General features: G+C 41.9%; 2 protein-coding genes across 2 annotated transcripts; one reads left to right on the forward strand and one right to left on the reverse strand.

Moving 5' to 3' along the window:
* The first annotated feature begins 1,919 nt into the window (after nucleotides 1-1,919).
* Nucleotides 1,920-21,553, forward strand: ggctb (gamma-glutamylcyclotransferase b). The gene is made up of 5 exons (XM_062985720.1): nucleotides 1,920-2,011; nucleotides 10,397-10,506; nucleotides 14,973-15,118; nucleotides 15,206-15,338; nucleotides 20,917-21,553. The coding sequence occupies exons 1-5, from the start codon at nucleotides 1,921-1,923 to the stop codon at nucleotides 21,064-21,066; spliced, it is 630 nt and encodes a 209-aa protein (XP_062841790.1). The 5' UTR covers nucleotide 1,920; the 3' UTR covers nucleotides 21,067-21,553.
* On the reverse strand, nucleotides 16,797-18,733 carry si:dkey-205h13.2 (cartilage intermediate layer protein 1). The gene is made up of 6 exons (XM_062985719.1): nucleotides 18,464-18,733; nucleotides 18,352-18,387; nucleotides 18,138-18,165; nucleotides 18,009-18,035; nucleotides 17,715-17,901; nucleotides 16,797-16,997 (listed from the first exon to the last, which is right to left on the reverse strand). Exons 2-6 carry the CDS (start codon nucleotides 18,361-18,363, stop codon nucleotides 16,895-16,897), a joined length of 357 nt encoding a protein of 118 aa, XP_062841789.1. The 5' UTR covers nucleotides 18,364-18,387; nucleotides 18,464-18,733; the 3' UTR covers nucleotides 16,797-16,894.
* Nucleotides 21,554-24,978: the final 3,425 nt, after the last annotated feature.

Below are 24,978 nucleotides of genomic sequence, written 5' to 3' on the forward strand. Positions count from 1 at the left end.
AAACCTCCAAATAAACCAAGAAATCAGCTATAAAACAACATGAATGAGTGAGTGAGTGTGTAGGTGAGTAAGTGTGTGAATGAGTGTGTGTGTAAGTGAGTGAGTGTGTGAGTGAGTGAATAAGTACAGTGAATGTAAGTAATGTGGCCTTATCACAGTTTATTACAACAGTCACATGCAGGGGGGGGGCGGAGCCAGAACAGGGCTTATTACTGTTATAACTGAACAAGCTGCTTATGTATTTGTGTGTGTGTGTGTGTGTGTGTGTTTGTGTGTGTGTCTGTGGTGTCTGTATATGTGTGCGTCTGTGGTGTGTGTTTGTGTGTCTGTCTGTCTATCTGTGTGTGTGTCTGTAGATGCGTCTATGGTGTGTGTGTGTGTGTGTGTGTGTGGTGTCTGTATATGTGTGCGTCTGTGGTGTGTGTGTTTGTGTGTCTGTCTGTCTATCTGTGTGTGTGTCTGTAGATGCGTCTATGGTGTGTGTGTGTGTGTGTGTGTGTGTGTGGTGTCTGTATATGTGTGCGTCTGTGGTGTGTGTGTTTGTGTGTCTGTCTGTCTATCTGTGTGTGTGTCTGTAGATGCGTCTATGGTGTGTGTGTGTGTGTGTGTGTGTGTGTGTGTGGTGTCTGTATATGTGTGCGTCTGTGGTGTGTGTGTTTGTGTGTCTGTCTGTCTATCTGTGTGTGTGTCTGTAGATGCGTCTATGGTGTGTGTGTGTGTGTGTGTGTGTGTGTGTGTGGTGTCTGTATATGTGTGCGTCTGTGGTGTGTGTGTTTGTGTGTCTGTCTGTCTATCTGTGTGTGTGTCTGTAGATGCGTCTATGGTGTGTGTGTGTGTGTGTGTGTGTGTGTGTGGTGTCTGTATATGTGTGCGTCTGTGGTGTGTGTGTTTGTGTGTCTGTCTGTCTATCTGTGTGTGTGTCTGTAGATGCGTCTATGGTGTGTGTGTGTGTGTGTGTGTGTGTGTGTGGTGTCTGTATATGTGTGCGTCTGTGGTGTGTGTGTTTGTGTGTCTGTCTGTCTATCTGTGTGTGTGTCTGTAGATGCGTCTATGGTGTGTGTGTGTGTGTGTGTGTGTGTGTGTGTGTGTAAAACAGCTGTATTAGTGTATATTGGGATGTTTTTAAACCACCCGTTGTTAATCTCAGCGTTTTGTCTCTGATGTTGGATTGTTTGTATCTGTAGTGATGAACCATTGCTGCTCTGTGCCGCCCCCTGCTGAGAGCAAACAAAACAACAGGAGTTTCTAAAATGCTTAAAAAGAAAAAACAGAATTAATAAAGGTTCAGATTAGCGGTGGACAAACTACAGAATTAAATGACAGAATATTGTGGGGTCATATTCTGGTAGACAAGGTGTAGTATCAGATCCGTGAAAGACAAAACACTGGTCCAAACGCTGGTAGACAAAATGGGGGCAGCAGATCCTTGTTTGACGGACTGAGGGGTGCAGATCATTATTTACAATAATAGTATGGAAATCACATCACCAGGGTGATTCTCCAGGGAGTCGTGTTACTGAAGGTCAGATCTCCAGCAAACAAAGTAGGTTTAGTTCTATCAGAGAATCAGATCACCGATGGTCAGATCATTGATTGTTCCAGGAGAGTGGCAGGATCAGATCAGTGATGTAAAGCATGTAAACAATAAAGAGCATGTACGGTAAATAACAAAGTATGTAAGGTTGCTATTTTTTATCACGCACGCACACACACACACACACACACACACACACAGTCTGGCCTTTAGCACAGTAGAGGATAATGCGCCCCAGTGATTGTTTGTGTGTCGAATGGAATGTGGAGGCGGGAACATGAACAGGTCTGGATGGGGTACAGGCGGGGGGTCGTATAGAGGTACTGATAAGCAGAATTCGTGCAGCAGAAAGTGCTAATGTGTTTTGTGTTGGTTGCTCAGGCTGAATGAGAAAAGAAACAATGCTGTACAAATTTAACACCATGTTATTCACAAGATCTCTGTTTTTATTTTCATTGCTTCTGCTGCCTACAACTGGTGAGTAACAACACCCTCACCAACATCAGCACCAACAACACCACCAACACCATCAACACCACCAACACCAGCACTAGCACCAACAACAACACCATCAACAACACCACCACCAACACCATCAACAACCACCAGCACCAACAACACCAACACCATCAACAACCACTAGCACCAACAACAACACCATCAACAACAATGAACAGCAATGTTACCCTTAATAAATAAATAAAAAACAGTAGAAATGGTAACAGTGCTGCCAGACACACACACACACACACACACACCAAAACCTCACCATCACAATCATGACAAACACACATGCCAACAGGGCTATCATCAACACATTAAAATTTATATTTTTGCCATTTAGCAGACACTTTTATCCAAAGCGACTTGGATTAAAAAAAATTATAAAAAAATTTATGACTGAACACAATTTTGAGCATTTGAGGGTTAAGGGCCTTGCTCAGGGGCCCAAACAGTGGAAACTTGGCAAGTGGTGGGGCTTGAACTACCAACCTTCTGATTACTAGTCCAGTACTCTAACCACTGAGCTATCACATATCACACTGTCTGTGTGTGTGTGTGTGTGTGTGTGTGTGTGTGTGTGTGTGTGTGTGTGTGTGTGTGTGTGTGTGTGTGTGTGTGTGTGTGTGTGTGTGTGTGTGTGTGTGTGTGTGTGTGTGTGTGTGTGTGTGTGTGAAATTACTGTCACCACTGTCATTTCCTATTTGTTTATTATTGTTATTATTATTATTATTATTATTATTATTATTATTATTGGTTTTATTTGTACACGTCTTTAACTATTTAGACTATCTTCTTCTTTTTCTTCTTTTTCCTAAAACTGTAATTAAGCTTTGGCAATACGAGTGTCTTTATTTGTCATGCCAATAACGTGTGTTTGTGTGTGTGTGTGTGTGTGTAAGTCTTTTGGTGTATTATTGTATGTAATTGTGTATATTTGCATTAAAAATGCTTGTGTATGTATTTAGGTGTGTGTGGGGGGGGCATCGGGTTGCGTTTATTTAAATGTTTTAGGATCCTAAACCACCAAACAATCCTGTCTGTTCTTATACAGTACGATTACAAGTTGCACTGCAGTGTGTGTGTGTGTGTGTGTGTGTGTGTGTGTGTGTGTGTGTGTGTGTGTGTGTGTGTGTGTGCTGGTTTGAGACACAGCCACAGTGTGTGAGAGCATGATTTCTAGATGCAGTTCTATTGTACCTATTGCGCCTCCTGCTGCTCACTATCTAGGCTTAGGGTTAGTTTCTAAACACGTGTCAGCAGATCAGAAAGATCTATTACAGCGAGCCCCACCCTAAAACAAAAAGAACCAATCCCAATGAAGCAAGGAACGATCCAGCCAATAAGATTCTTACAGTGGTTTGAAACAACCACAAGAATGTAGTTTAAGGGGCGCTGTTGGGAGAGGAACATGTAAGACGTGTCTACAGTAGCTCCTTCGAAATGTGATAGTTTTAAATACTTTACTTGCACTAAATATATATTTTTTGGTCGATAGTGAACGTTTGAACTGCGAGTGATTCATCCCGTTTAATTTATTTTAATTTTGAACTCATTGCAATGGCGGGCCGAGGTAAATCCGAGGTGGCTAAAGTAGGCCGCGCTAAACCGAGGCTTTCACCTGAGCCTGAACTTAAACAGCCGCCGGACGCTAATGAAACTTTGTTGTCCAGCTTGAAGCAAATGATGGACGAAATGCGTGCGGACATTATTAGTAAATTTGAAGATACCATCTCGACAGCTGTAAAGAGAGAGATAGCTGCAGCCCTGGCATCGTTCGAAAATAAGATTGCATCGCATGCTGAAACCATCGCTGACCTAGAACGCTCGGCTAATGACCATGATGGCAAACTAACCAATCTCCAAACTCAGGTTACCACACTAACTACACTGGTCGATTCCCTCTCTAAGAAATGCGATGACTTAGAAGGACGCTCGAGGTGGAATAATGTCCGTCTGTTTGGCTTGCCCGAGGGCACAGAGGGTCCTCGCCCCACCGAATTCATGGCCCAGTTCCTTCAAAATCTATTTGAGTTTGACGAGGTGCCTGTGTTGGACCGGGCTCACCGCACTCTTAGCGCTAAACCTAAAGATGGAGAACGTCCATGGCCACTTGTTATTCGAGTTAACCAGTTCCAAGTTCGGAACCAAATCCTGCGCAAAGCTGCTGAAAAATCTCCGCTCTCCTATATGGGTAAGAGGATTTCCATTTTTCCGGACTTTTCCCCGGCAGTGGCTAAGAAACGGGCAGCTTTTGGTAAAGTGAAAAAGGTGCTTCATTCTTGCGCGAACGTTAAATTTGGACTTATGTTCCCCGCAACCTTACGCATCACTTTGCCTGATGGACAAATTTGTAAATTCGAGGACCCGACATTGGCACTGGACTTTGTGGAACAGAACCTAAATAAGTAGTTTTTCTTCTTTTTGGACAATGCTTTAGGGTCGTGTAGGCGGCTGTGTTTGAGTGGCGCTGCTATCAAAGACCAGATTGGTCCCTTTTTTTTCAGCAGACGGTCTGATCACCGTCGCAAGTTCACGTTGTTTATTCGGACTGATTATTGACGTATGTTTTATATCATTTTACAACTTTGGTCCCTTTTCTGTGTGCAGGTATTTTTAGGTGCATTGTTTATTAAATACATATGTCACGTTTCATTGGAACACTGAGTTGGTAGAGCTAGTTGTTTGGTTAATAAGCAACGTAGAGGCGTTATGGTTCATTGTGTAATTGAGAGGTGGGAGGGGGGTATACAATGTGGTGGGGTTTTTTTTGTTTGTTTGTTTTTTGTTTTTTCCTTCTCTTCTTTTCTCTTTACCTTTTCCCTTTGGTCAGCTATCCATGCGGAGGGCATTCAAGGTCCATAAGATCTAGTCATGACTCAACCTAGCTTCATAGCACCAACCACAGGGGGTGACATTAAATTTATTAGCTTTAACTGTAGGGGGCTTAATAATCCAGCAAAACGTGACAGGGTGTTGAATTATCTTCGTCATCTGGGAGCTCATGTCATCTTTCTACAGGAAACCCATCTGAAAGCGGCGGACCATCTAAAATTGAAGAGGGGATGGGTTGGTCAGATCTTTCATTCTCTGATTGAACATAGATTACTCCCACGTGTGTCAGCTTGTAAATATGATGATATTGTCATCTCTGACCACGCCCCAATTTCTTTAAATGTTCATTTTAAAAATGTGGTCAATATTCGTGCCCCATGGCATCTTAATTCCAGCCAACTGTTAAATGAGGACTTTGTTATCTTTGTGTCCCAACAAATCGACCTCTTTTTGAGTCTGAACAAAACACCGGGGGTTTCCGCTTCATTATTATGGGAAACCTTAAAGGCATATATTAGGGGGATGATCATGTCATACATGCGTCATGATAGAAAATCTAGAGAGGACCAGTTTGACAAGTTAATGCGGCGTATCTCTCAACTAGATGATGCATATGCATCAACCCGATCCCTGTCAATATACAAGGAGTGTCTAGCCTTACAAGCTGAGTTTGACATCCTTATGACTCATCGCACCACTGAACTGTTGCTCCAAACAAAATCTCAATTTTATGAACATGGTGATAAGGCTAGCAAACTATTAGCACATCAGCTACGCCAAAGTTCATCTTCTCATCAAATTTCCCAAATTCAAACTAGCTCAGGTAATACTGTTGACCCTCTGGAAATTAATAAAGCATTTAGAGATTTTTATGCATCTCTTTATTTATCTGATCAAACTACCAATCCATCTGATCGCGATAAATTCTTTGATAAATTGGATATTCCCACTATTGACCTGTCTGTTGCTGCAGAATTAGAGAAACCAATCACTTTATCAGAACTTAAAACTGCTGCATTTTCTTTGCAAAGTGGGAAATGTCCTGGGCCAGATGGTTACCCATCTGAGTTCTACAAAAAGTTTTGGGATAAACTAGCCCCCCTATTATTTGACATGTTCAATGAATCTCTAGAACTTGGACACCTTCCCCAAACTCTCTCTCAGGCTTCTATCTCCCTCTTGTTAAAGAAGGGTAAAGACCCTTTGGCTTGCTCCTCTTACCGTCCAATAAGCTTGCTGAATGTTGAACTGTCAAAATTGTTGGCCCAGCGTATGGAGTCTGTTCTCCCAACTATAATTTCTACAGACCAGACAGGGTTTATACAAAACAGGCATTCATTTTCCAACCTTAGATGCTTGTTTAACACAATATACAACATCCCCTCCTCTAACACCCATGAAGCCCTGATTTCTCTGGATGCAGAGAAAGCATTTGATAGAGTGGAGTGGGACTACCTTTTTCATGCATTGGAGAAATTTGGCTTTGGGAATGGTTTTATCAATTGGATAAAACTTCTTTATTCCTCTCCGCAAGCCTCAGTTAGGACGAATAGTGTTCAGTCTGAATATTTTTGCCTTCACCGATCCACGAGACAGGGGTGCCCCCTGAGCCCCCTGCTTTTTGCAATTAGCATTGAACCCCTATCCATAGCCCTTAGACTAAATTCTAATATTACTGGCATACTTAGAAATAATGTAGAACTGAGGGTTTCACTCTATGCAGATGACCTCCTTTTATACGTTTCCAATTTGCCTATATCCATTCCTGCTGCTCTGGATACTCTTCAGTCTTTTGGATCACTTTCAGGATATAAATTAAACTTAAATAAAAGTGAAATATTCCCTATTAATAAAGCTGCTAGGACCTTTACTTTACATACTTTTCCCTTTAGAATAGCTCAAAATGGCTTTACTTATCTGGGCGTCCATGTTACACGTAAATTTGGTGATCTTTATACAGCCAATTTTGCCCCTTTGTTGACCCGTATTCGGGAGGACTGTGAACGTTGGTCTACACTCAATTTATCTCTGGCTGCTCGAGTCAACTCAGTTAAGATAAACATTCTTCCTCGGTTCTCCTATCTTTTTCAATGCATTCCATATCCCCTTCCTCAGACCTTCTTCCGTAAGGTGGATAGCCTAATTACTGAATTTATTTGGAATAAGAAAATTCCCAGGTTGCGTAAACAGTACCTGCAAAGACCTAGACCTCTTGGTGGACTAGGACTACCAAATTTCAGATTTTACCACTGGGCGGCTAACATTAGAATTTGCAAATACTGGCTTTTTCATGAAAACTTTGGACCCCCTCCTGCCTGGCTGTCTATAGAATCAAACTCTGTTAAACCGGTATCCTTGAAAGCACTGGTCTATTCTCCTATTCATTCTTCCACTTCACTTTATACAAAAAATTTAATTGTCAAAACTTCTCTCAAGATTTGGACCCAAGTTAAACGTTACTTTGGCTTGCAATCATTCTCAATTTATGCTCCTCTGGCTGCTAATCACTTTTTTCCTCCCTCCCTGGTGGATGGTGCCTTTTCCAGATGGGCGAACCTTGGTATAAACTCCTTTAAAGACTTGTATTTTGATAATGTCTTTGCTTCGTTTCAGCAACTTTCAGATAGATTTTCTATACCCAGACATCACTTTTTCAGATATCTACAGGTTCGTAGCTTTGTTAACAATACGTTCCCCACATTCCCCAACTCAACTGGAGACTCAACAATAGATGGTCTCCTCACACTAAGTACAACTCTTAAGGGTCTGATTTCCAAAATTTATAATCAAATCTATGCCTTACGGTCAGAGTCGTTAAATACCATTAAATCCCTCTGGGAAGAGGACCTGGGGATAGTGATAACGGAGCCAGTTTGGGAGGAGATTTTACAACGTATACATACAGTAAGTCTTCCATTTGTGCAAGGCATGGACTTGTCCAATTTAAGCTGGTTCATTGCACATACTATACCAAAGTCCGGTTGTCTAAATTCTATGAAAATGTATCTCCATTATGTGATAGGTGTCAACAGGCTCCTGCCAATCTTATACATATGTTCTGGCTTTGCCCTTCCCTCTTTGCTTACTGGACGGAGATTTTTGGCACCCTGTCAAAGATAACTGGAGAGGAGATCGAACCAAATGCCTTGTGTGCGCTGTTTGGGGTTACTCTGTCACAATCTCTCCCAACACCCAAAAAGAATGTAATAGCATTTGTCACTCTATTAGCTAGGAGATTAATTGTGATCAATTGGAAATCCAAAACTCCTCCTTCCTACACTCACTGGATCAGGGATGTTTTTCTCTTTCTTAAGCTGGAGAAAATTAGACTTATGCTTAGTGGCTTTTCAAACTAATTTGAGAGGATATGGGCCCCATTTTTCCAATTTGTGGGGGGGATAGATCTTCCACTCACTCCAGACTAATCCTACTTGTTGGTTGGTCGCTTGGTTTACTGGTTATCGCTGAATGTTGCTGTTTCTGTCTGGGTATTAATGTTTGTATATGTGTTTTGCGTGGTGGGCTGGCCAATAGGGGTTTTCTTTCTTTTCTTTTAGAATTTCAATCGTATTTTTTTTCTTGCTATTTATTTATTTATTTATCTGTTTTTCCCCTTTTTTTATTATTTTATTTTTTCTAATTATATGTATGTGTGTATGTACAGTGTATCACAAAAGTGAGTACACCCCTCACATTTCTGCAAATATTTCATTATATCTTTTCATGGGACAACACTATAGACATGAAACTTGGATATAACTTAGAGTAGTCAGTGTACAGCTTGTATAGCAGTGTAGATTTACTGTCTTCTGAAAATAACTCAACACACAGCCATTAATGTCTAAATAGCTGCAACATAAGTGAGTACACCCCACAGTGAACATGTCCAAATTGTGCCCAAATGTGTCGTTGTCCCTCCCTGGTGTCATGTGTCAAGGTCCCAGGTGTAAATGGGGAGCAGGGCTGTTAAATTTGGTGTTTTGGGTACAATTCTCTAATACTGGCCACTGGATATTCAACATGGCACCTCATGGCAAAGAACTCTCTGAGGATGTGAGAAATAGAATTGTTGCTCTCCACAAAGATGGCCTGGGCTATAAGAAGATCGCTAACACCCTGAAACTGAGCTACAGCATGGTGGCCGAGGTCATACAGCGGTTTTCCAGGACAGGTTCCACTCGGAACAGGCTTCGCCAGGGTCGACCAAAGAAGTCGAGTCCACGTGTTCGGCGTCATATCCAGAGGTTGGCTTTAAAAAATAGACACATGAGTGCTGCCAGCATTGCTGCAGAGGTTGAAGACGTGGGAGGTCAGCCTGTCAGTGCTCAGACCATACGCCGCACACTGCATCAACTCGGTCTGCATGGTCGTCATCCCAGAAGGAAGCTGACGCACAAGAAAGCCCGCAAACAGTTTGCTGAAGACAAGCAGTCCAAGAACATGGATTACTGGAATGCCCTGTGGTCTGACGAGACCAAGATAAACTCGTTTGGCTCAGATGGTGTCCAGCATGTGTGGCGGCGCCCTGGTGAGAAGTACCAAGACAACTGTATCTTGCCTACAGTCAAGCATGGTGGTGGTAGCATCATGGTCTTGGGCTGCATGAGTGTTGCTGGCACTGGGGAGCTGCAGTTCATTGAGGGAAACATGAATTCCAACATGTACTGTGACATTCTGAAACAGAGCATGATCCCCTCCCTTCGAAAACTGGGCCTCATGGCAGTTTTCCAACAGGATAACGACCCCAAACACAACCTCCAAGATGACAACTGCCTTGCTGAGGAAGCTGAAGGTAAAGGTGATGGACTAAACCCAATTGAGCACCTGTGGCGCATCTTCAAGTGGAAGGTGGAGGAGTTCAAGGTGTCTAACATCCACCAGCTCCGTGATGTCATCATGGAGGAGTGGAAGAGGATTCCAGTAGCAACCTGTGCAGCTCTGGTGAATTCCATGCCCAGGAGGGTTAAGGCAGTGCTGAATAATAATGGTGGTCACACAAAATATTGACACTTTGGGCACAATTTGGACATGTTCACTGTGGGGTGTACTCACTTATGTTGCAGCTATTTAGACATTAATGGCTGTGTGTTGAGTTATTTTCAGAAGACAGTAAATCTACACTGTTATACAAGCTGTACACTGACTACTCTAAGTTATATCCAAGTTTTATTTCTATAGTGTTGTCCCTTGAAAAGATATAATAAAATATTTGCAGAAATGTGAGGGGTGTACTCACTTTTGTGATACACTGTATATACAGTATATATGTAATGCTTAATATGTTATTGCTTAAGTATTTGTTATGAATACCTGTAAGACATTTGTATGTTGTCTTTGATTCAAAAAATGCAATAAATAAAGTTGGGAAAAAAAAAAAAAGAACGTAGTTTAAATAATTTAATAAAAAAATCAAATATAAAGTGAATGATTTATTTTGATTTATCTGACTCTTTAGATGCACTTTTTAAAAATTTAAACAAATTTGAAATATCTTTCATCCAATCACATCGCTGCGTCTCTCTGCAGTGCCAGCCACAGGCTCCTTTCTGTACTTCGCCTACGGAAGCAACCTGCTCAAAGAGAGACTCACACTCAACAACCCATCAGCTACAGTACAGAGTACCGCCAAATTACAGGTACACACACTCACACACACACACACACACTCAACAACCCATCAGCTACAGTACAGAGTACCGCCAAATTACAGGTACACACACTCACACACACACACACACACACTCAACAACCCATCACCTACAGTACAGAGTACCGCCAAACTACAGGTACACACACTCACACACACACACTCAACAACCCATCACCTACAGTACAGAGTACCGCCAAACTACAGGTACACACACTCACACACACACACACACTCAACAACCCATCACCTACAGTACAGAGTACCGCCAAACTACAGGTACACACACTCACACACACACACACACTCAACAACCCATCACCTACAGTACAGAGTACCGCCAAACTACAGGTACACACACTCACACACACACTCACACTCAACAACCCATCACCTACAGTACAGAGTACCGCCAAACTACAGGTACACACACTCACACACACACACTCAACAACCCATCACCTACAGTACAGAGTACCGCCAAACTACAGGTACACACACTCACACACACACACTCAACAACCCATCACCTACAGTACAGAGTACCGCCAAACTACAGGTACACACACTCACACACACACACACACACACACACTCAACAACCCATCACCTACAGTACAGAGTACCGCCAAACTACAGGTACACACACTCACACACACACACACACTCAACAATCCATCACCTACAGTACAGAGTACCGCCAAACTACAGGTACACACACTCACACACACACACACACTCAACAATCCATCACCTACAGTACAGAGTACCGCCAAACTACAGGTACACACACTCACACACACACACTCAACAACCCATCACCTACAGTACAGAGTACCGCCAAACTACAGGTACACACACTCACACACACACACACACACACTCAACAACCCATCACCTACAGTACAGAGTACCGCCAAACTACAGGTACACACACTCACACACACACACTCAACAACCCATCACCTACAGTACAGAGTACCGCCAAACTACAGGTACACACACTCACACACACACACTCAACAACCCATCACCTACAGTACAGAGTACCGCCAAACTACAGGTACACACACTCACACACACACTCACACTCAACAACCCATCACCTACAGTACAGGGTACCACCAAACTACAGGTACACACACTCACACACACACACTCAACAACCCATCACCTACAGTACAGAGTACCGCCAAACTACAGGTACACACACACACACTCAACAACCCATCAGCTACAGTACAGAGTACCGCCAAACTACAGGTACACACACTCACACACACACACTCAACAACCCATCACCTACAGTACAGAGTACCGCCAAACTACAGGTACACACACTCACACACACACACTCAACAACCCATCACCTACAGTACAGAGTACCGCCAAACTACAGGTACACACACTCACACACACACACTCAACAACCCATCACCTACAGTACAGAGTACCGCCAAACTACAGGTACACACACTCACACACACACACTCAACAACCCATCACCTACAGTACAGAGTACCGCCAAACTACAGGTACACACACTCACACACACACACTCAACAACCCATCACCTACAGTACAGAGTACCGCCAAACTACAGGTACACACACTCACACACACACACTCAACAACCCATCACCTACAGTACAGAGTACCGCCAAACTACAGGTACACACACACACACTCAACAACCCATCAGCTACAGTACAGAGTACCGCCAAACTACAGGTACACACACTCACACACACACACTCAATAATCCATCACCTACAGTACAGAGTACCACCAAACTACAGGTACACACACTCACACACACACACTCAACAACCCATCACCTACAGTACAGAGTACCGCCAAACTACAGGTACACACACTCACACACACACACTCAACAATCCATCACCTACAGTACAGGGTACCACCAAACTACAGGTACACACACTCACACACACACACTCAACAACCCATCACCTACAGTACAGAGTACCGCCAAACTACAGGTACACACACTCACACACACACACTCAACAACCCATCACCTACAGTACAGAGTACCACCAAACTACAGGTACACACACTCACACACACACACACACACTCAACAACCCATCACCTACAGTACAGAGTACCACCAAACTACAGGTACACACACTCACACACACACTCACACTCAACAACCCATCACCTACAGTACAGAGTACCACCAAACTACAGGTACACACACTCACACACACACACACACACACACTCAACAACCCATCACCTACAGTACAGAGTACCGCCAAACTACAGGTACACACACTCAGACACACACTCACACTCAACAACCCATCACCTACAGTACAGAGTACCGCCAAACTACAGGTACACACACTCACACACACACACACACTCAACAACCCATCACCTACAGTACAGAGTACCGCCAAACTACAGGTACACACACTCACACACACACTCACACACACACACACACTCAACAACCCATCAACTACAGTACAGAGTACCGCCAAACTACAGGTACACACACTCACACACACACTCACACTCAACAACCCATCACCTACAGTACAGAGTACCGCCAAACTACAGGTACACACACTCAGACACACACTCACACTCAACAACCCATCACCTACAGTACAGAGTACCGCCAAACTACAGGTACACACACTCACACACACACACACTCAACAACCCATCACCTACAGTACAGAGTACCGCCAAACTACAGGTACACACACTCACACACACACTCACACACACACACACACTCAACAACCCATCAACTACAGTACAGAGTACCGCCAAACTACAGGTACACACACTCACACACACACTCACACTCAACAACCCATCACCTACAGTACAGAGTACCGCCAAACTACAGGTACACACACTCACACACACACACTCAACAACCCATCACCTACAGTACAGAGTACCGCCAAACTACAGGTACACACACTCACACACACACTCACACTCAACAACCCATCACCTACAGTACAGAGTACCGCCAAACTACAGGTACACACACTCACACACACACACACACTCAACAATCCATCACCTACAGTACAGAGTACCGCCAAACTACAGGTACACACACTCACACACACACACTCAACAACCCATCAACTACAGTACAGAGTACCGCCAAACTACAGGTACACACACTCACACACACACTCACACTCAACAACCCATCACCTACAGTACAGAGTACCGCCAAACTACAGGTACACACACTCACACACACACACACACTCAACAACCCATCACCTACAGTACAGAGTACCGCCAAACTACAGGTACACACACTCACACACTCACACTCAACAACCCATCACCTACAGTACAGAGTACCGCCAAACTACAGGTACACACACTCACACACTCACACTCAACAACCAATCACCTACAGTACAGAGTACCGCCAAACTACAGGTACACACACTCACACACACACACTCAACAACCCATCACCTACAGTACAGAGTACCGCCAAACTACAGGTACACACACTCACACACACACACTCAACAACCCATCACCTACAGTACAGAGTACCGCCAAACTACAGGTACACACACTCACACACTCACACTCAACAACCCATCACCTACAGTACAGAGTACCGCCAAACTACAGGTACACACACTCACACACACACACTCAACAACCCATCACCTACAGTACAGAGTACCGCCAAACTACAGGTACACACACTCACACACTCACACTCAACAACCCATCACCTACGGTACAGAGTACCGCCAAACTACAGGTACACACACTCACACACACACACACACACTCAACAACCCATCACCTACAGTACAGAGTACCGCCAAACTACAGGTACACACACTCACACACACACTCACACTCAACAACCCATCACCTACAGTACAGAGTACCGCCAAACTACAGGTACACACACTCACACACACACTCACACTCAACAACCCATCACCTACAGTACAGAGTACCGCCAAACTACAGGTACACACACTCACACACTCACACTCAACAACCCATCACCTACGGTACAGAGTACCGCCAAACTACAGGTACACACACTCACACACACACTCACACTCAACAACCCATCACCTACAGTACAGAGTACCGCCAAACTACAGGTACACACACTCACACACTCACACTCAACAACCCATCACCTACGGTACAGAGTACCGCCAAACTACAGGTACACACACTCACACACACACTCACACTCAACAACCCATCACCTACGGTACAGAGTACCGCCAAACTACAGGTACACACACACACTCAACAACACATCAGCTAAAGTACAGCGTGCCGCAAAAATACAGGCACACACACTCACACACACTCAACAACCCATCAGCTACAGTACAGAGTACCGCCAAACTACAGGCACACACACACACACTTACTGTTGTGCACTGGTGTGTTTAGGACTATACATTGGTGTTTGGAAGCCATAAGGGTCAGTACAGTCAGCGCTGGCGTGGTGGAGTCGCATCAATTGAACCGAGTGCAGGAGACACAGTGTGGGGCGTCATGTACAAAATCAACACCACTGACATGGAAAACCTGGACAGGTACACAACCTGTGTAAACTACAATGTGTGTGTGTGTGTGTGTGTGTTAAGATGTGGGTGTGTTACACTGATGGTTTGTTTATGTAGACAGGAGGGTGTGAGCTCTGGTGTGTACTCTCCAGCGTTGGTTCGTGTCTCAAGTTACGGTCAGACTGTCATCTGTCGCACCTACATCATGAACAACCGCACACCTTCACTGCCCTCTCCCCAATACCTGCAGGTAACAGTACTGACCAATTCACATTCAGTTATAGAAAATTCACACAGGTGTAATGGATCTCTGATCTACAGCAGTGATGCAGATAAACCGGCGGTACACAGCACTGACATGTACATGGTGCAGAAACAAAATGTCGATGAAACATTCGATGAAATGTCGTGTTTGCTTTTTGTTTTCCTCTGTGAACTGACGATGCTACATAAATATGAGCGACATAAACACGTGAAATAATCTTTTTCCAGCACCAGCTGATCTTCATTTTTAAACAAAACGGGTGTCACAGAGCTATTATGTACAAAACAACAGCAATTTGTACTCAGTGAGCTTCGATAATAGTTTTTGAACATTTGAACATCCGTTTTTACTCAACAGCGCCCCCTCACCCCATCAACTCTCGCTCCTGAAGGTGCATTTACAAGATTAGAGAAGAAAAAATGGACTCGTTTCCAGACAGGAGTGAGGTTTATGCATATTTTTATAATCACTGTCTCAGGGCAGGATCCTCGCTGGCTTCACTGTGTGTCCTGTGCTTGTGTATCTGAGGCTTTTTGACGTGACAAGCTGCCACCAGAACTTTGACAACACTGCACTGCAGGATAAAGTATAAAGACCATCCTCAAAACAAGAGAGGCGAACCATTATAACCCTTAAAACATTTTTCTAATTGAACAACTGTGAGCCAAAGTGACAGTAGGTCCAGTTTTCTTACAGCATCAAAAGTCTCCTGGAACCGGGGGACGGAGAGCCAAAGCCACAAAATCATCAGAAACAAATGTCACAAAGAATTAACAGCCTGCATGAAAAGCGTCTCACAGAACAAAAGTAATCACCGTTTAACACTGATTAGAGGAAGTTTTAGTCTAATCTGTGAGGAGAGACTTTCAGATGGAGGTTTAACAGAGCTGCTGCTACGTTATCAATATAAAAAAGTTAAAAGGTTTTCAACTGACGTTTTCAGCTTACATTTGTGGCATTTAGCAGACGCAGAATTACAGTTTATTACAGCCTAATAATTTTAGGGTTAAGGGCCTTGCTCAGGGGCCCAACAGTGGCAAGTTGTTGGTGGTGGGTCTGGAGCCACTGCTTTAAGTACTAAACATGAATATTTCATTTTTATATTCTGAATGATGTTACTGCCCAGCTGTGATTATAAAACACCTGGATGGTTGAATCGTTTATACTTCATTTTAAAATACTTGAAATTTTGTAATTTTATTATAAAAAGCTGAACAAATTCAAATGAATTAACTTTGTTTTCTACTGTCAGCAATTAATAACAAAACTCTGTATAACTAAAACTGATCAAAGTTTGTTTTTAATGAATAAATGTTCAACAGAGTACAGAACATTAACAATAACTATATTTATCATTAATTATTGATTACAAACATGATGGATAATTTCTTTACATCATTAATTAGTGAAAAAGTGATAAATAAAGATCAAAATTATTGTTACAGTTTTTTCAAAGGAAATCAGGCATGAATGAAAAATAAAGATTTAATTACAGACATTAAATATTTAGATTTATTCTGTAAGCTGATTGGTTGGTGCACTCAAGGCCAGGGGCATGGACACTCAAACCGAACCTTGTAGTCCAAACACTTTTTGTCCTTCTGTTGATGATTCAGACAGATAAACCCAGTGGTCGTATCATAGCTGTCAGAGAAATAAATCAACAGAAAGACAGAGGTTATAACATGGCCACAGTAAATACTGGTTTCTGATTGGCTGGCAGAATGTTTTTAAACTGAACATTATAGATGTTTGAAGTATCAGGATATTTTAGTTATAAAAGTATCATGACTATTTATCTGACCAAGTAAAAAGAACTTGAGAACCATTGAGACAAACAGCAGAGAAACAACATGGTGACTGGAGCTGGTACAATATGGTACTAAAACCGCTGCCACACCTCAGAGACTCTTAAGGATTAAACCAAAAGCCCTGATCAGGTTTTACTGTGACTATCCCTGTGACAAATGCTGCGTGGGTGTTTGCAGACTGTCATAAAGACAATTAATAATTTACTTCATCACTTTATTTCATTTTATAAACCACGGTTCCACCACTGGGTGCAGGGGGAATTCTGGATGGAGGCATTCACTGCCAATTTAGCCTCATTAGGAGGGCTTCAGCCACGACCATCCACCCCCAAAAAATACTATAATATATTTAAAAAAATACTATTATCTATTTAAAAAACACTATTATAATTTTTATCTTTTACAGACAGATGAATAACAGACTACAGCAATACCCAACCATTTTAATTTTATTTGTTACTGGTCTGTATATCGAGTTCCTGTTCCAGACAGTTCACACACTTACATTTACATAGAAATAAAAATGAGAATTAGATTGTGAAAAACTCACAAAGCGAAATTTTGCCCGGTGGTTTCAGCCGAGACGCCGTCAAGGGTCTGTGCCTGAACTGATGAAGGACTGCTGCAGATCTTGTCTGCAGCTCTTACTTTCACCTCAAACAGGGTTTCATAATCTCCAGACATATCATCATTGTCAGGCATGGAGTCGTCCCAGTCAAACCACTCAGTGTAACATTCTGCACAAAGAACAAACTGCTTTAAAACCAGTAATCTTTTTTTTTTTATTAGTTTTTTTGTGTAATCGGTCTGATTTTACTGTTAGAAGGTCAAATTTAAATCTTACTCTTGACTGATGATGCCTGCAGGGTTCCTGCAAAAATAATGGTAAATAATCAAAATGTATCACATAAATTAAATGAATAATAATTTGCTTCTATTAAAAACGAATTTGAATTCATTTCCCAGTGCTTACCAGATCCAATCAGGATCACACAGAAAATCTGAAATCAAATCCAGAATCAGAATGAAATGACTGAAGCTCAGACATCTGATCAGAGCTGCACTAATAAATCTGATCCTTACAAAAACCTTCAGGACTAAATTCTGTAAAACAGCGACATTTACAAAAGAACAAATAATATCGAGTTTATCAGATGAAGACGTTTTAAGAATCTAATTAAACTCACCAACCACTTCATCCTGATGCTGCTTTCAATCCAAATCTGATTAATAAAAATATGTTTTAATTACGAGAGACTTTATACTGAATAACGATGTAAAACATGTAAATATGCTCACCGGGTTCCTGAACTCAGTGTTCCTGCAGTGTTCCTCCAATAATTCCTAAATTCCTGCAGGACTCTTCTTATTTATACTGCACTGCCCAATAAGGTAGGACCCACCTACAATTTTCTTACTAAATAACAGCTAAAAATGTCACTAATAAAACCAACACCCACGAAAAGCATCATACATTCATTTTAATAACGTCTGACCTTCAGCCTAAACGCTAACCCATTCACACCAGTAATTATCAAGGGAGGAGAAACTGGTTTCTCTACAGAACATCATCTGTTTCCACACCCAAGGAGGAACCGAGCATAAAAGAGTCAATATTTTCTATTCAACAAATTCTGAAACTATTGTTCTGAATCTCTTTTATAAAACATCCACCATGACACGCACACACACACAATACACACACAATACACACACACAATACACACACACACAATACACACACACACACACACTGACACACGCACGCACACAAAATACAGACATAGACAATATAAATATATATAATAAGTATATATATAAAATAATTATATATATAAAATAAGTATATATATATATATATACAGTGTATCACAAAAGTGAGTACACCCCTCACATTTCTGCAGATATTTAAGTATATCTTTTCATGGGACAACACTGACAAAATGACACTTTGACACAATGAAAAGTAGTCTGTGTGCAGCTTATATAACAGTGTAAATTTATTCTTCCCTCAAAATAACTCAATATACAGCCATTAATGTCTAAACCACCGGCAACAAAAGTGAGTACACCCCTAAGAGACTACACCCCTAAATGTCCAAATTGAGCACTGCTTGTCATTTTCCCTCCAAAATGTCATGTGATTTGTTAGTGTTACTAGGTCTCAGGTGTGCATAGGGAGCAGGTGTGTTCAATTTAGTAGTACAGCTCTCACACTCTCTCATACTGGTCACTGAAAGTTCCAACATGGCACCTCATGGCAAAGAACTCTCTGAGGATCTTAAAAGACGAATTGTTGCGCTACATGAAGATGGCCAAGGCTACAAGAAGATTGCCAACACCCTGAAACTGAGCTGCAGCACAGTGGCCAAGATCATCCAGCGTTTTAAAATAGCAGGGTCCACTCAGAACAGACCTCGCGTTGGTCGTCCAAAGAAGCTGAGTGCACGTGCTCAGCGTCACATCCAACTGCTGTCTTTGAAAGATAGGCGCAGGAGTGCTGTCAGCATTGCTGCAGAGATTGAAAAGGTGGGGGGTCAGCCTGTCAGTGCTCAGACCATACGCCGCACACTACATCAAATTGGTCTGCATGGCTGTCACCCCAGAAGGAAGCCTCTTCTGAAGTCTCTACACAAGAAAGCCCGCAAACAGTTTGCTGAAGACATGTCAACAAAGGACATGGATTACTGGAACCATGTCCTATGGTCTGATGAGACCAAGATTAATTTGTTTGGTTCAGATGGTCTCAAGCATGTGTGGCGGCAATCAGGTGAGGAGTACAAAGATAAGTGTGTCATGCCTACAGTCAAGCATGGTGGTGGGAATGCCATGGTCTGGGGCTGCATGAGTGCAGCAGGTGTTGGGGAGTTACATTTCATTGAGGGACACATGAACTCCAATATGTACTGTGAAATACTGAAGCAGAGCATGATCCCCTCCCTCCGGAAACTGGGTCGCAGGGCAGTGTTCCAGCATGATAATGACCCCAAACACACCTCTAAGACGACCACTGCTTTATTGAAGAGGCTGAGGGTAAAGGTGATGGACTGGCCAAGCATGTCTCCAGACCTAAACCCAATAGAACATCTTTGGGGCATCCTCAAGCGGAAGGTGGAGGAGCGCAAAGTCTCGAATATCCACCAGCTCCGTGATGTCGTCATGGAGGAGTGGAAAAGCATTCCAGTGGAAACCTGTGAAGCTCTGGTAAACTCCATGCCCAGGAGAGTTAAGGCAGTTCTGGGAAATAATGGTGGCCACACAAAATATTGACACTTCAGGAACTTTCACTAAGGGGTGGACTCACTTTTGTTGCCGGTGGTTTAGACATTAATGGCTGTATATTGAGTTATTTTGAGGGAAAAATAAATTTACACTGTTATATAAGCTGCACACAGACTACTTTTCATTGTGTCAAAGTGTCATTTTGTCAGTGTTGTCTCATGAAAAGATATACTTAAATATCTGCAGAAATGTGAGGGGTGTACTCACTTTTGTGATACACTGTATATAGTAAGCATATATAATAAGTATACAGTGTATACCCTGTATATAGTTTGAGTAATGAATAGTTCATTTTTAAAATAACAAAACTGTTTATTTTGTTTTATTGGAAATTGAAAAGCCAAAATAATTGAATTGTCAACACAATAATAATCATGTTTAATTTATAATTGCTTTTATATTTGATAAGTTTTGTGTGGTGCACAACCCCGCAGTTTATAAATAAACTGCTTCCTGTTTGTGGTGTTTAGGTAATCAGGATGGGAGCAAAGCAGAACCGGCTACCCAAATATTATCAGGACAAACTGAATAACATCAAATACAATAACTTTGATGGGCATCTTCCAGTGATGGATGAGATAAAAGCAGCTCTTCAAAACTCCAAAAAGGGGCCTAAATAAAGTTTCTTTCTACATGTGGTTTTACCTTTTAAACAAAAAAGTACAAAAATCCCCCACAGACCCGTCATGATCAAACTAAAAAACGGTCAGAGCTTACTGAACATGTCAGGTAGGTAAATATTTTAGTCGTTTTTAACATTACTGTGACTGAAGGATTATTTACAGGGTAAAGAAACAGTACAGTGATGTTCCTGACTGAGCGTTTTGAGATGCTGTAAAGCCTCTTGAGTTAAATTTAACTTAATAGTTCAGTAATTACTTTTCCATTACAATTTGAATAAAATAAAATAACAATTGTGCGGTTTTACTTTTAATCTCGAACTTTTAATAGTTTGCTTAAAAATTATTGCTGTTGCTTTTCATATTTCTATTGATTTATAAATCTAAAGATGAGTTTTAAATCTGTGTGCTGAACATAAAGAATTCATAATTTTAATAAAGAAAAACAAATACATGAATAAATTGATTAAATGTTGAATTTAAGCTACACTAGAAATGATGTATCAGACACTTGGTTAAAATAAAAATGTTGTATGATTTAAATATGTACTTGTGTCTTCATTTTGGATGTGCAGGGTGACAGGTGAAGGGTATAGGGTGTTGGTTATAGGGTGATGGGTACATGGTGATGGGTATTGGGTGATGGGTATAGGGTGACAGGTGAAGGGTATAGGGTGATGGGTGGCAGGTGAAGGGTATAGGGTGATGGGTACATGGTGATGGTTATAGGGTGATGGGTATACGGTGATGGTAATAGGGTAATGGGTATAGGGTGACAGGTGAAGGGTGATGGGTAGATGGTGATGGTTATAGGGTGATAGGTACATGGTGAAGAGTGACAGGTGAAGGGTGATGGGTACATGGTGATGGGTACAGGGCAGGGGTCATCAAACTACGGCCCGCGGGCCGTATACGGCGGGATGCTTTCATTTGACCGGCCCCTTTAACCACAGCAGCAATACATGTTGTCTGGCCCCTGTTCATCTTTAAACTCACAGTATTATAGCGGCAAAAAATAACAGAGGAAACAAAAATTGGCCACCTGGAGTCTCCGTAGATTATACGGCAGCGATCCAACGGGTGGCGCTCCAAGCATGGTGCGTTTGGCGAGAGGAGTGATTGTGCGTATCAATAGAGAGATGACTGATCGCAGCCACTGCACTCCGTTGCATAGCAGTTACATGGAATTTCATTATGAAAATCGTTGTGTCCTGTGTTGATTTCATTAAAACTAATGCTCTTAACTACAGGCAGATTCAGAAATTATTGTCCTGTTTGGACGCGAAAAATTGTGCTTGGTATACGACCTTTGTTTGGAATACGACTCACGTGTATTCCAATTATCAATGTATAATATGTCAATAACACTAGGATTTTTTTCATGGGAACGGATTAATAATTTCCCCTTTATTTCTAATGGGAAAAATTTTTTTGGTATACGTCCTGTTTGCATGGCTGGATTACTGACCGGGCCAGTGGGGCCAGCGCCCAGGGGCCCTTGAGGTCAGGGGGCCCAAAACATTTCGCGATGCCTATCAACATTTATGATACAATATATTTTTATTTCCGAGGGCCCTCCATTTTAAGGATCCTCTGACTATTAGGGACTTTGACCCCAGGGCCTCTTGGGGGCCCTAACGGAAAGGACAAGTTTCGGATCGAAACTTTCAATGTTGTCATTGACAAACTTGTGTCCTGTCTCAACCACCGTTTGAATGCATACACACACTTAACTGAGCTATTTGATGCAACTCTTTGCCCAGGGGCCCAGACTATCCTTAATCCGTCCTTGCCTGTTTGGTAAGGACGTATACTGAGGTACCACTGTACCTGTGAGCAGACTTTATCGAAGTTTAAACACCTTCTCCAACAATCTCCAACCAGATTCAGACTCACTCATCAACACTTATTACCTATTATGACTGGCAGTAACTAATATGGAACCTGATGCTGACTGTCTCGTCAGGCAAAAGCAGACTCACAGTTCACACTGATTTTTGGGGGAACACTGTACGAGTTGGGATAATGGAAATGATTAAAATAAATAAAATGTCTGCATTATCATTATGAAGTAAAATTATACTACAGTTATACACAGCAGACAATACATCCAGTATACATAGTAAATAGCTTTTTTTGGGGTGTGTTTACTATTTCATCTGCGGTCCGGCCCCCCGAAACACTGAAGAACAGTAATCCGGCCCTTTAGTTAAAAAGTTTGAGGACCCCTGGTATAGGGTGATGGGTATAGGGTGACGAGTCTTGAATCTCTTTCGTGTTGTCTGATTATTTTCTGATTATTTTTTCTGATCCAGGTCGCAGTGTAAACATGAATCAGCTGTGTATGCGGGGTAAAATGGTTGATACTACAGGGAATTTTACACTGTTTGACCACCAGGGTGAACCTCAGCTTTTGTTTGCCTTGATTTGACTCTCCGGGCCACCGTACCAGATTAATCAGATCAGCTTCTGCACAACACACACATTTTCTTACAGCCCCCCCTACTGCCAACCAACGGTACCAACCCAGATCCGGCTTCTGTACTCCGTGTTTTAACTGTTAGTGCCCAAACCCGAACCCACGATTAATCCGATTCATTTAATAACATTTCTGCACATGAAGACTCTTATTACAGAAACACAGGATAATGAATCAGCGATTCACCCACGCAGCCATTTTATACTTTCACTTCCTCAACCTCACACAGCAGATAAACACACACACATTCACACTCACTCACACACACCACATAAACACACACTCACTCACACACACCACATAAACACACACACATTCACTCACACACACACACCACATAAACTCACACAGCAGATAAACACACACACATTCACTCACACACACACACCACATAAACTCACACAGCAGATAAACACACACACATTCACTCACACACACCACATAAACACACACTCACTCACACACACCACATAAACACACTCACTCACACACACACACATCACATAAACACACACACACTCACTCTCACTCACACACACACACATCACATAAACACACACACACTCACTCTCACACACACACCACATAAACTCACACTTATAACAGCCCCCCCGTGTTGTGCTCCAGTAACACCAGGACTGATTTTACTTTCATTTTCGATGTTTATGTTTAAAGATGAAAGTTAATCGGAATGAAGTTGGTTGTTTTGATGAGGTAAGTTTAACAGTTTTATCTCGTTTCTGTTCAGATTTAATTCTGTATTTTTTTAAACTGTAGATCAGATTAATTGTGACAGACTGAAACATCAAACACGCCGAACACATCAAACACCGCTGATCAAAGACAAACGGACTAATTAATCACTATAGTAACGTCATTATCTTTGATGTTTTGTAACATGCTGTGGTTTATTACAAACGTTAAAACTCGTGTATAAAATCTAAAATGATTTTTATAATCTCATATAATGCAGAAACTACAAAAATAATCTTCAAATCGATCATTAAATTATTAAATTATTAGATTATTTGTTTAAATCACGTGAATACAGAAATTTAGCTCATTCAAACGTTCATTTATTCCAATTTAAATCCATAATGAATGAATTCTTTTTAATGAATAAATACTCAGGTGGTGCAGCGCTTGGTTTGAATTGAATTTCAGGGCTGCTGTCAGCCAGTCAGGCATCTACACAGACATGAATGTTTCTGGTGAAACTGGACCCATCACAACCCTGACCAGGATAAAGCGGTTAATGAAAAAATTATTTAATATATATATTCAACTTTTGAAAATGATGAAGGGCTTATTTTACACATTTTACACAAAACGTATTCATGAAATTCATCAGCAGTTTATATCTCTGGTGTTATTAATAAAAAAATCATCCAGAAACGTCATCATTTCCCACTGTCAGGAACCCAGTTAGCTAA

This window comes from Trichomycterus rosablanca, chromosome 23 (genome assembly GCF_030014385.1).
Source record: "Trichomycterus rosablanca isolate fTriRos1 chromosome 23, fTriRos1.hap1, whole genome shotgun sequence".
In the NCBI taxonomy this organism is placed as follows: domain Eukaryota; kingdom Metazoa; phylum Chordata; class Actinopteri; order Siluriformes; family Trichomycteridae; genus Trichomycterus; species Trichomycterus rosablanca.

Coding starts and splice junctions, on each gene's coding strand:
- ggctb (XM_062985720.1), top strand. CDS start 1,921: ATGAGAAAAGAAACAATGCTGTACAAATTTAACACCATGTTATTCACA. Junction 10,507..14,972: donor AGAGTACCGCCAAATTACAG/GTACACACACTC, acceptor TGGTGTGTTTAG/GACTATACATTGGTGTTTGG. Junction 15,339..20,916: donor CCTCTCCCCAATACCTGCAG/GTAACAGTACTG, acceptor TGTGGTGTTTAG/GTAATCAGGATGGGAGCAAA.
- si:dkey-205h13.2 (XM_062985719.1), bottom strand. Junction 17,902..18,008: donor GCAGGCATCATCAGTCAAGA/GTAAGATTTAAA, acceptor TTCTTTGTGCAG/AATGTTACACTGAGTGGTTT. Junction 16,998..17,714: donor ACCGGGCAAAATTTCGCTTT/GTGAGTTTTTCA, acceptor TTTCTCTGACAG/CTATGATACGACCACTGGGT.